Below are 14363 nucleotides of genomic sequence, written 5' to 3'. Positions count from 1 at the left end.
ATTTATTGGCTTTGATACCTACGTGAGTCACTAATTTCGTGTGTATGTACAAGCGTCACATCAATATATTTATATTTACGCATACTAATTTTGGTTTTACTTAGGATGGGGTCGTTGCGGGTTTTCTGGGCACTGCAAGTCTCGCATAATAATATATCAAAGCGTGGAAACAAAATAAAATACTAATCCGCAGTAATAACAACGTTTAACAGTTTCTACTGCTGTTATCATCGCTGTGACAGTCATTCGTCGTAATCTGCAGTATATATATATATTGTATAAAACAGTATTGTATAAGTCCCATAGGCAGAAATTGGCAACAGCTAGTGGTGATCATAAAATACACATGTTACAAATCCGCGTTAACACGTTTTTACATTTTAAAACTTTTGATTTAGGTAATAAATCGAGAATATTTAGTCGTGTCCATAATATGCACTGTGCGTCTATATATATCATCGCGTTTTCAATCGTATCGTGGATCGATTTTTAATGAAGGTACGCGGTAAAAAAATTTAACCAAGCGTCAAACATTTAATCGCAATTTTTTTGACGTCTCCATCAATACCTATGTTTCCAACTAAAATATGTATAATACAATATTATCATGAATATACGATGTCAACACCTTCGTTGATTTCCGATGGGGGCAAAAATTATACACTAGGAGTCCCGATTTATATTTGGGGGGAGGGGGTGTTTCACGGTTTCTCCGATACGCCAACGACGTTGGTCCCCTGAATCTCTGCATATAACAACTACTAGATCTATACCGGCGAAATACACGTACATATCACGACACGTTATTTCGTCGACGTCGCGAGGACCTATTAAAAATAATAATAACGATGACAATATGTTCCTCGGTTGTGTGTACATACATGGTATACATATTATAAACGTGTATAACAGTGCCGGGTGTTCCACGGTAATCCTACGGATAGACGCGCTGTCGTCGGCGTTTTATTTTCCCACTCGACTCTCCCCATATATGCGTGAAATCCCCGACGGCGGCGCCGCTGACATGTGGGATTAGGCGTATATGTATATTGTGTATGCTGCGACGACGGCGCCGACAATATAATAATGACGTGTTTATACTGTCTCTGTATAATAATATTCGATCGCTTCGCCGTTTGTAGTAGTTGTATACAATATAATACGGGACGACAATCGTAAACAATGATAGTATTATCATAATAAAACGGACACGCGCGTTACTCGTGAGCAAATGTCTGTCAACGTTTTTGGGGAGGCGCTTATGTTTGTTTTTTTTTTTTTTAAATAAACCTTAAAACTAAACAGACGACCGAATTCCTGCGACACACACTAACCTTTCTGTACTAACGTTAAAATATTTATTCGCTTTACCATATTATAATACAGGTACTACCTATTAAAATCAAACAAAATATTCGGATAACATAAAGTCAAAAATGCATCGAACTTAATGTTTATAATTGATCACTTTTAATAACATTCATTTTTTCAAACATAAAATAATAACAAATTGTTCCAATATTACATGGTAATAAAAAAATAATACTCGTCAACGTGACAATTTGAAATGTTGTGATTGGGAATAATTCGCGGGGACTGAAGAAGCCTGTATGGTTTACACCATCCGTCGAAACAATACGTATTCATACGCAGAACCTTTAGAAAAATCGATTCTACATTTTAACGTGATAAAATAAATTACAGTAGATTTATATTATCTAAAGATCTAAAACCGCAAAACTATAGATCGGAGGAGAAATGATGATTATGCGATAAATATGTTATCTACATATATCATGACAAAATTATAATTTATTTCCATAAAACCGAAAAATTGATAGTTGCGCTGACAACGAAAGATCGTCACAGACCAACCGGGCTAGATTAATAGGTTTCCACAAAAACAGGCGATGATGTTATCATTTATCTTGCAAACACACGGTCAAACTCTTAACCCTACTATGAACTTTCTCCGACGAGCAATATTTCCTCTCGTTCTACATTATTATTTAAACCACATTTTTCGTCGATCGTATAATAGCAATATATTTATCTTTCGGCCGTCTGCAGTGGTGGTTTTCCATCGGTCGGAAACGCGTGCGCGAAAACATGTAGACAAGTGTCGATGGGGAATTTAAGATCGGCTCGTTATTCCTCGACCGTGTAATTACATGACAATTGTCCTTTGAACGGTCGTTTGTTTGCTGTGCTCTTTCCGGAAGTTTTCCTATTTTACAGAACGACTTCATCGCACACAACACACCCTTCTGCCACCACGGCCGATATATACCTATTCCAACCCATCGCTGCCGGCAAATCGAGTGCAATACTAAAGTGTCGGTGGAGCAGTTATCGTTAAAAGTTTTCTTGTTTTTACTTTCGCAACAGCGATTATGCGGCCAAAAGCGTGGTAATTCAATGGCGGATCTGGGCGGTTTTCGCTTAGCTCTTAACGTTAATTATTATTACGGCGGTGAAAAAATATATATATTATTATCAGCGCGTAAAGGTTGATGGTGAAATAAAACTTGGAAAAAAAATTACATGAAATGACTACGAGCTTAGATAAGAGATTAAAAAATATTATTTCAGACATTCTTTATCGTCCGCAAACAAATACATTAAATACATTTAAACACGAAATACTAAAAAAATAAACACCATATATTGACATCATGTCTTCATAAAACATTATTTTAACAGAATTTTATTGTAGTATGGTTAAGATAAATAATTAAAAACCCAACTCAAAAGTTCGACGAAAAACACAAATATTATTGATGTTTATCTAAATAGTGTTATAGCAGGTATGTGCCTATACATTTGTCAGTTGTAAATAAAGTTATTATTAGTGGTAGAATTGATTTTATATGCAATATAAAATAGTAAATATGCATTTAGTTTTGTCAAAATATGCTAAGATAATAAGATATAAAATGCAATTATTAGCAATAATTACCAAACTACTATTATAATTTTAAAATATATTTAATGAAAAAACCCAATGTTACTTTTTATTGAATTTTAACCATTTAAGTCAGTCATGCTCTCAAATACGAATTTATAATATCATTTTTAATTGATTTAAAAAAAGTTTTCTTTAAATATAGTAAGATTGAATTTTTGGAATTGAAATTATCAGCGATAATAATATATTATGTAGCATTTAACTTTTAAATTACTTTTGTTTAATTATTAATAAATAAAAATATACAACTTGCATAATTCATGTTTATATATAGGTAGTTAAAATAATATGCAGTAACAATATGTAGTGGTTCGTGAACATATCTACCAAGATTTGTAGAGTAAAACCTAACCAATGCATAGGTAATGTTTTAAATCATAGCTCTAAAGTGTTGATATTATAAATAATATGATTGGAGCTGATAATAATAAACAATATTATACGCACATGACGCATTCCTACTCGATAAATCAAGCACGATGCACTATCGGGCGTGAATGCGTGATACAGAGTAAAATACCACAAAGTTAAACGCCGTCATACACCGCAGTAGGATATTAAATTAAAATATTACCTATTATTGTTCTCAAAATATTATATGATTCACTAAAACTAATAATTACCACTTAGGGTTAGCATTATTCAGCAGCTTGTCAATAGAATTTAGAGAGAAAATAGAGTTTCAGTTCTCACGGTACAAATGCCTATTGTCTAGGACTCGTGAATAAATAAGCCACGACAACCGGGAGTAGTAATGTTGCAAAAGGAGACATTAAACAAGTTATTTAAAATATGGTTTAAACTTTGGAAAGATCTTTTTTCTAAACTAAAAGCTTTATTGATATATTACAAACTTTTTGCGTTTGAGTAGGTACAAAAGGATCATCAAGAATTAAAGGGTTTCTACGATTTTTTACTTTTTTGAATTTTTAAAAATATCATAATACCGTTCGGTCGTATAAAGTCGGTGACGGTTTGTTAAACATTAATATTAGGTAAATAATATATTATTATATTGGCCATTTGTTATTCAAATGGTATAAAAAAAGTTATTATATAATGTACCTACATAATATTAATATAATATCTATAGGTACTGTTATCAATCAGTTTATAGTTAATAATTGATTCATGAAATTAATAAATTTTATATAACGTTATTGAGTAGGTAGGTAAAAAATGTTTTTGTATTTGATTTTATCAAACAACTTTATAAAGTACATATTTCTTTATATATTGTACAAAATCCGTTGGTATTGTAAGACATACTTCTCGTGACACTTCAGACTTGGCATGTTTATTTATTTTATCTCTGTATTTTTTTCTAAGCTCCAATATCATAAATTGATACTGTTCCAAAATTGTACGTTTCAAACCATTGCCGAAATTTAAGAGATTTATTGCACACAATACATTTCCATTGTATTACTTATTGTTCAGCACCGAAAACATACGTTTTATGTGTCATATAGTGGAAGAATGATAATCGCACAAAGATAATATCTCTCTCTATATCATACTATTAAGTCAATATTAGTATTTCAATGTGTATATTATTATACCGATATTTTATTTTTTACTAGCAAAAAAAAAAATATGGTTAAAATATGTATAGTGCTCAACTGAATTGTATATATCGATCAGTTGTAGACTAGTGCACATAACTGTGATTTCATTCATTGCTGTACATCATTTTATCACTCAGCAAATGTATTTATATATTTTATACTCGCATAAAACATAATATTTAAATATATCTACCTAGTGACACAAGTTGTTTTTATGGACTTCAATATTCTTTAATCAGTTTTTCCAACTTAGTGCCTTTCTCCAAATAAAAGAAACCTTTAATCTACTAAAAATTTTGTGGTTTACGCTAAAGTTTCTTCAGTCACTGATAACACATACAAGCATCCTTACTTAGACGTAAGACGATAAAGAAGTTAATGGTAGCTACATTAAACCTTCTCATTGCTGTTCAAAGAAAAGCTATAATACTGATATTTATGGTTCTAAAACTCTCAAATACAAAACGTTCACTAATATATATATGTCTTAGAATCTGAGCATACACAAATTATATCTTCCTTTAAAATACACTCATTCATGAAATCAATAACCTTCAACATATCTAGTAATAATTCATTTGATTCGTATTCAGATTGATTCAATATTATAGTAATACAATTCAGTTTATATTTATTTAAACATCTACAATATATTATAATAATTTTAGCTAATAACTTTTGATCGAATATAGATAATATGTATATAAACATTATAATAATATAATAAAATAATATTAGACAATGTAAACAAATGTTATGCTAAGATATTAACCTACAGTTTTAAATGGCTTTATATGACACAAACCATGTTCTAATGAAAATAATATTACCATTAATATTTAAATACCTGTATAAATGTACAACATAAATATTATAGAATTATGAAAAATATAGTTCTGATTTTTATTACCTATTTTAAATTTCGATTGTTTAAAACTTGAATGTCTATGATGTATTTTAAAGCATGTTAACCTATTATTATTTTAATGATCAAAGCATTGACAACACTCATTATACGGTAAAATTAATTTCAACAAAAGCTCCCAATTAATATTTCAGACAATGTGATATCATTAAAAAGTACACGTCAAAGAAATACAATAAATATATTTTTCTCATCGTTATTATTTTTTTTATTTACACACTTATTTGTTAAACACGTGTTTTTTTATTATCTTTATATGAAATTTAAATAAAATATTTTATATTTTTGTTTAAATCTTTATTTTTTCCTGTTTTTAGAAATAAGAAAATAAATAAACAAAATAATTATTTTAGTCTTGCTAACAATTCAATTTCCCATGTTTTTTAGTACAACACCAATATTGTGAAAACGTCGATTAGGTTTTTCTCGTCTGTAGTGACTATTTAGAATTATCACGAACATGGAAGTTAGGATTTAATCATTAATGGGGTTCGACTAATTGCCCTCGTCTATCTGTAGATATAAAAGTCTTCGAGTGAATTTAGAAATCATTTGTATTCCAAATGCCTATCTATCATTATGTAACAGGCTACATTTACTATTTTATTAGTCTCATAATGGTTATACGCACTGCAGCAAAACCACGAATCGCCTATTGGAACATGGGACGTAGAATTATGTATTTATGATATTAGATTATAATATTTGAAAATATGTGACGGAATAAGTTGCATGTGATATAATATTTGGAATATATAGAATCATAATAACACATTAACACCTTATATACAGCTTTCGTGCTACCAACTCGTTGCTTTATATTACAAAAGTATTATTTTATTTTGACACAAAAATAAAATAACGAACTGATTTAGATATCGATTTTATAATAATACCATTGAAAAATATTATATACATGATAATATGTTATTGCAAATGTAAATAATCTTCTTTTGAAAATCTGTTTGAGTAAATGTGCATACCTTAGTATATAGAAATATTCTCATAAAAACGCTGTTCAAAAACTACAACGCATATAGATTTAAATTTTGATTTATGTTATACGAGTATAATTATATTAAATTTGTATTTACTGGGTAAACAATTCTTAAAATAAGATTCAACGTGACGTTTTGCACACTGAATACAAATGTTGATAGAACTTACCTAGTCATTCCTCAACAAAACAGTTCATCGACAAATACAAGCACTACTATACTCACTGATTACTCTATATCGAATTTGCATCCGATCTTTCTCGTGGGAGCATCTCTGGGTGTGTGACGTATGCACTCTACACAGTAAAAATCCAACTACTACAAAAACCAATGACCTATTTAGTTTAAGAAAAAAAAAATTGAAAATAAACGTTTGCCAAACGACCGGTCCGTCCCAAAGGAAAACAACCTAACGAAATGGGATTACACTATGTCTTAGGTGAACCATTCGGTTTTTGCAAACACGAAAAAGGTTGGTAGGGGACACACTTTACATACAATTTAAAGTGATGGGCTAAAGTATTCAAGTTGGAAGGAAACTGAATTTACATTCTTATTCCTAATTTTATTCTCCCAAATGAAGTTTTCTGTCTAACGGGTACAATATTTTGCATGACCTAAACCATACAATGTTTCCAATAAGTTTTCAAAAAATCTATCAAAATAAACCACACCAATCTTAAAAAAATATATATTTTGTATAATTTCCAAACCGTATGTAAAAGTATTTAGTTGATCATTAGCTACTCTGAAGTAATTCACTTATTCCAGTTTAACTCTCGTCATTATTATGTATAATATTGAGGCCAGCATATAAATTTAAAAAATTTTTATCAAATAAATCAATCGATCAATAAATAAAAAAAAAAGATAAATTATAGAACTTAGTATTATTTTGATAATAATTACAAAAAATATAATTGAATTTGTAAAATAAATAATAATGCGAATTTGTATCATTTAATAAATTGAATAAATTAAATTCGGACATTGTTTTTACTTCTCACAGAGGTAGCTGTCAGTGAAATACTGTCGTACCTACCTTTCAAAAACAATGATAACAGTTTAATTATATAATAGTTTCGTAATATATAGAATGAGTTCATTGATCAAGTCCAAATAAGGGTAAAATTAATGTAATCTATTGGTTAAAAATGATTTTTAATAATATTTATTTAAATGTTGATTTAAATAAATGTAATTCATAATTTAAAAATGTTTTTATTTTAAGTGTTGAACAGTAATTTACTTTAAAATATTTATAATGAATTCATGCATTTGTGTATTTTTTACTAAATTATAGTTTGTGAACTGTTTTGTATATTTTGTTCAGTATTCAATACTGACAAAGACAGTTATTGAGTTATTGAGAGAAACTTGGGGGGGGGAGGCTAAGTACCTATAATGACTAACAGATTGAAGAACTTCCGTCCTCCACTGGCTTAATATATGATTAGCTGACTATATTCAAGCCGTATTCAATCGCACTGCAGATGTGACCAAAATATCCATTTATGAATACTAGTTGATAAAGTCATCTTATCGTACCCAAATAAGCCACAACCAGAGCATCTTTCATTGCAAATAAATTACCTCACCCAATTAAATTGTTACGCGTGCACTTTACGGGGATCTTACATCAAATATCCAACAGTTTTACACATTACAATATTATGTAACTTTACGATATTTATTATGACAATGAATACAAAAACGACTTTGTTAGTTGTTACATTTGAACTATAGTATCCTTAGAAGTTTCCAATACCTTGTCGAACGTTAAAACGTTTACCTACATTATTTTTGATATGTAATTATAATATTATTATGTTATACGTTTATTTCAATTAATTCTCAGTCAATTACTTTTTTATTAATTCATAACGCGTTTTCACCAGTCATTGCATTCTATATAATATTGGTGTTTAATTTATTTTAATAGAATTTAGTTTACATTATGTCATTGTCACTACAGACATAACTTAAATTACAGTTAAGCGTATGATATTTAGTCATAAATGCATGTAAAATGCATAGTAATAATAATATATCAAGTTATTTGTACTGACATTTTGTATTATATCCGTGATGGTGATCACTATCTGCAATTGTCGTGTAGTTGGACGTATCGTATATAATTATAAATCTTGTATAATATGACGACGTGGCGCTATCAAATTCGATTTTAACCAATAATGTTATTGCGAACGTTTGAAGTCTGTTGAACTTGATGATAATATGACAGAGAAGAAAAATGTATATACAAACAAATCTGCACGGTATATATACATGCACGATATGATTAAAATATGATGTGTGACAATGAAAATATTCTGAAGATTACGAAACTTTTAAACGCAGGTACCAAAAAAATATAAAATACTCGATCTATGATTACATAATATAATATAAAGATTGGGATTTTTTTTTTATAAATATTATTATTCTACGTTTGCCATCTATTCAATATTACTAAAAAAAAAAAATGTTAGTGTAATATAAGTAGCGTATGTATAATGTATATTATATAGTAAATTCAAAATATGATATTGGGGCCATGCCTATTTTATTAATATTTTTTTTTGTGTATTTACAACCACAACTCTACATTTAAATAGTATCGGTGGTTATTATGTAGTTTAGTGGGTCTGACAATTATCAATGTGTAATTTACATGAACTGATTTAGATTTGTGTCAAATCCAGACAGTGACACAAAACTACATTTCTAACGCTGATATCCACAAGAGGCGTGCCAGACATATTATCCAGCTCGTTTCATTCAATTCAGATATTATATTAGTTGAAATCCGAATTATTTATTTATTGTACAGAATTGATAGTTTAATAATATGAATTAACATACCATAACTTATGCATACACCAAGGGTAAATATATAAAGCAGTTATCAGTTAAAACATTGTATAGCTTATTATACAATATTATGTGATGACATTCTTAATTAAACACATCATACAACTATAAATGTATATAATGCACGTCTAGGTAACAACAATTGTAAATATCAATTTTTTTTTATAATAAAATACATTTTAAAAACATAATTATTATACATATAAGAAAATACATATTATACTGAGATATTATATAAATCTACCTACGTAAAAATGTACCAAAATCAAAATCAAAACCCATATTTTTTTTTGTTTTTGTATGAAATGTATATAAATATTTTGGGTTCATATTTTATATTGAATTACATATGGGTAAGTAGGTACTCAAACTATTCCACAATCATTAAAATTTGAAATCAAGTATATAATAATTTATGATGCTTTGACACAAAAAAGTTTAAATTAGCAAATTTCTACGTATGCTGTATAATATTATGGACTGTATAGTTTACAAAGAACCATTGTCTATTACACGGTCAAATTATTTATTGACTTCGAAATAGAAGTGTTTTTTTTTATGATTTACCTATAATATTTCAACCATAATATAATGTAGTTATAAAACAACGTTCTTTGAGATTTCTGTGAAATTTATGAATATAAGTTTATAATATTATTATATGGGTACTATAATACTGATACATATTTTATTTAATTCAAGTTTAAAAATCAAAAAGGAATAATTTATCACATTGATTTTGTAGCTGCTCCATTTAAATAAAATGTTTTTAAGTAATAAAATGTTTGATTAAAAAAAAACTTAATTAAACTTAATCTTTTTTTCAAAATATAGTGGTCTTTATTTATTGAATCGTTTTATTTTTCAACACATATTTCTTATTAAATTATTATTGTCAGTATTTTTATGTTATTAGCTCAGGATAGGGTAATTTATAATTTTATTAAGCATAATTATTTTACATTATTAATATCAAACGCATAATAAAAAAAACTGTTATGTTGCCAATTACTCCTCCATGATATGCACGATTATGAAGAACTTTTAATTTGTATACTCGTACTGGTATAAGTAACCCACCGTATTTTAAAATTAAAACCTATAGCTTATCACACAATAATTCTTACAAATTTTCAGTTTACTGTACAAAGTATTTTGGGAGCATTATTAAACCAATAACTAACAAGTAAAAATGTTCAACAATATTATTGTATATAGTATTAATATGATGATATGGATATGATAAGAATTTAGAATAAACGCATACGTTAACATTTCGATAATTCAAAACGTAAAACTATTATTAGGAGATACATTGCAATAAGTCAAAGCATATCAGTTGACTAAAAAATTACAAAAAATATACCACGACTAGGGAACACCTTTTATAATAGAATTTATTATTGTTACTATTCTCTGAGTGTTGACCGAAATAACGAATATTAAAACGGGCATGTCATAAATGTTGACTTTTTTTTTGTACTTAGCAATTTTTCTTTGGTTTCTTTGCGTGGAGAAACCATACTGTAAAAACCAGATCTTTTACCGTCTGCATCTAAAAAGTTGCGCCATGAAACTTTCGAAAAAACTATTTTCAACGGAAAAATAAACACACGGTCGCGCGACTGACTGAAACAAAACACGGTGTCATTTGCAAAACCAATAAATTCCTCTGTCCACTTGGAATCTTGAATCTCACCGTGAAAGGTTTTACAAAGTATCGATCTGTAGAAAATGCATTCGCGGTTGCTGCGACTTTTCAAACGTTCTCTATAATACTCGACAACAACAGTTTTACGTTCACCGCGGGATAAATCGTAATCGTGCCCGTAAGTCCGCGGTATTATAATAAATTTATTGTGTTTTACACGTGCCGCGATAACGCCTATTTATCGACGGCTATTATTATTATGCGTATAATAGCGGAGGTAACGACTGCGGATGCGGTGGTGGCGACGATGATCGGTGTATTAATAGGCACCTATAACCCTAAACTGCCGGAAATTTACATGTTTATAATGTTATTATAATAATATAATATTTAGCCATTTAGGGGCACGCGAAGAATTTTTAATGGGGTCGAGCAAAAGTTTGTATAAAACACTGTACAGAAAGCCACCGCCGGCGTGTGCATATCAAAATAAACAATAATTATCGCGCACGTCGCCTCTTCGCTCACCAAACCACCATCCTTTACCATTACCCTTTGCCACCGCGACCCATGTGCACCTATACTATATAGTTATACAATAATAATAATAATAATAATAATAATAATGATAATATAAGTATAAGGTACCTACTCCGAGTCGCTGGCCGTCTCTTTTTAATATTCAACGTACACGCGGTGAGATAACTTCTGCGTCAGGAATTAATGGAATTATCAACTTTGTTGCATGTATATATACGCGAGCGTTTGTCGCGTCGGGTAGAACTTTTTGGTGCCCGATACGTGATTATGAATTCAGCTTGCGTTGTTCCGGCCGTCCCGGCTTGGTATAAGTCTCGCTACACGTATAGAAAAATACCGTATAGGTTTAGACACAGAGTTTTCCCGACTTCGGTGGTCCCAGGCCATTGCTCTTCGGCTCTCCATGTATCCCATCGGTTTCCACGGCCTACCGTTGTAAAAAAGGTTTGATTTTCAGAAGCAATATCACGACCGGTTTTTATAATGATATTATTGCGCACCGATCAGTTGTAGGACGTTTTGTACACATTGATGAACGCGTATAAAACAATATTTGAATAATAATAGTATTACGATATTTAAGTAGGGTTTTCGTTATAGGTATCAAATAAATAACGTTTAACGTGAAGTCCAGAACAATAACGATTTCATCGCTTTCGATTTAACGATTAATATTTTGTTCGTTTATGTAAAATAATGTGGCACAATTATTTTTCATGCTGCTGCAATACCCTTGCGATATAATATCAAGTTTAACACTTGTTTTCGCTTATAAACAAAGATAAATACAACATCATATTTTTACCACGTTTCTGATCACAATTTCCTATTCGATTGTTTTTATTAACGATTCTTTATTAAAATAAAAATTTAAAAATAATTCTGAAATAAGCTACATGAATCGTGATTAATCCGAAACAGCTAAAATCAGTTCTGAGTAAAATCGTACCTATAAAATCTATTGACATATCAAAAGTTATTAAACAAATGACATGTTTTTCATGTCGACCGAAAAAATAGACTAATTTTGCCAATTATTTTTTTTATTATGAAAACTATTTTAATTTATCACAGTCCACAGGTAGGTAATACATTTTAAATTTTAATGATACCAAAATACTCATTATAATAATATAATTAAATTAAACTATATGGTCTGTATGATTAATTTGTTTAAATTTCACTGCAGTAAAATAATAATAATAATAATATATCAAAAAAAAAAAAAAAAATGTTTTAATAATTGTATCTATATTTTTTTTAGCATGAAAGAGCTTAAAAAAATTAACAAACGGTCAAAGAATAAAACTCTTATCACCACATTTTCGTTTTTACGATATTGACGCATTATGTGATCCTTCCAAACAATTTTACAGTATTGTGTTTAATATATTCACAGAATTTAATTCTAAGATTGTCGATTTACAAAAACTTTTAAAACGGATCAAATATGAGAAACAAAAATCGAACAGATTAAAACTGTTTTGAGTATTTTATAACGTTATATATTTTTTCTTACATATAGAATATTCGCGTACGACAGAAATACTATTGATTCACTACTTTCTGGGAAACGAAATCAAATTACGCTCTAAGTTTGTACAGTTTTCCATTTCTGGAACTATAAATTGTTTTTTTGCGTCTAAAAAATTGATGCACGTTAATGTGAATAGTGGAAACAATAAAATACAATTATTATACCATACACTTTGCAAAACTGGTGTTAGCATAAACCTGTCAAATTATATAAGGTTTTGTTGTAAATATCTTCGGCGGTCCGTTCGTTTCGATTATGGTCGGACGCCTACTCAATAATGCCCCGTACCTTTAATATTCAACCGAAAATAAATAAATAATTATAATAACAACAACGGCAATTATACCTAATTGTTATTAACTCGTATTTGTTTTCTGTTCACAGATACCACTGCTTCTAGAAAGTTCTTGCAGGAGTTTCTACAGGACATCCCACCACCAATTATTGGCCCAGTGTTCGACAAAACCGTGCCGAATAACGTGACCGGGTTAGTTGGTAGAACCGCGTACTTACATTGCAGAGTCAAGAACCTGGGCAATCGAACCGTAAGTAGCTGATACTTGAACACCTCTAAATAATATTTACTGAGAATCGTCTGAAGCAATCGACGAAACCCACCCCTTTAGTGTGTTTCAAGTAGAATTGCATAACGACATCGTAATAATATTATAATATTACAGCAATTAATTATTATTATGGCTAGGATACGTTTTCCCGAATGAATGTTTATGTTGTATCGAGTTTAAACTGTATATAAATCGTTTGCAATGGCAATAAAAACTTACAACACTAAAATTAACTACGTAGGTTTTTTTCTTCTAGTAGTAGTAGTAGTAGTAGTATAGTTGTCCAGAAATAATTAACGATACGAATGTAATAAAATAAAAAATAAAACATTTTCTTTTATATCCCAGCAACAATTTATACTTGTTGAAACTGTTTTGAAATTGCGAGGACAATAACGTTTTTCTAAAAACATCTGTAGCGATTGTTTCTGAATTTACTGTGTATTTTATATCTTTCAACATCTGGTATATACTTTTTAATTTTTTAAGTATTGGAAGTTTGATAAAAAAATTCTTGAAATTCATTGTTATTATTTTTTATAAACATCATGATAGGATGTCTTACTGATAACCATCTTGACTATGTACATTTAAATGTTAACCGTACGAGATAGATAATATAAAAACAGAGATAGCTAAATATTTCATAGAATTTGATTTTTAAATGAATCAATGGACAATAATATTATAACATGCATATAGATATCAGGTATGTAAAATAAATATAACTTTACTA

General features: G+C 29.3%; 1 protein-coding gene across 1 annotated transcript in view; it reads left to right on the top strand.

The window, feature by feature from the left end:
- LOC100166138 (zwei Ig domain protein zig-8) overlaps positions 1 to 14363 on the top strand; it is a 238148-nt gene that overhangs the window by 166183 nt on the left and 57602 nt on the right. Inside the window, exon 4 of the mRNA XM_029486554.1 lies at positions 13446 to 13606. Coding sequence (XP_029342414.1) covers positions 13446 to 13606 — 161 coding nt within the window. The remainder of the gene's footprint in view (positions 1 to 13445; positions 13607 to 14363) is intronic.

Source organism: Acyrthosiphon pisum, chromosome A1, assembly GCF_005508785.2.
Source record: "Acyrthosiphon pisum isolate AL4f chromosome A1, pea_aphid_22Mar2018_4r6ur, whole genome shotgun sequence".
Taxonomy (NCBI): domain Eukaryota; kingdom Metazoa; phylum Arthropoda; class Insecta; order Hemiptera; family Aphididae; genus Acyrthosiphon; species Acyrthosiphon pisum.
This window is presented reverse-complemented; position numbering and strand designations above follow the sequence as displayed.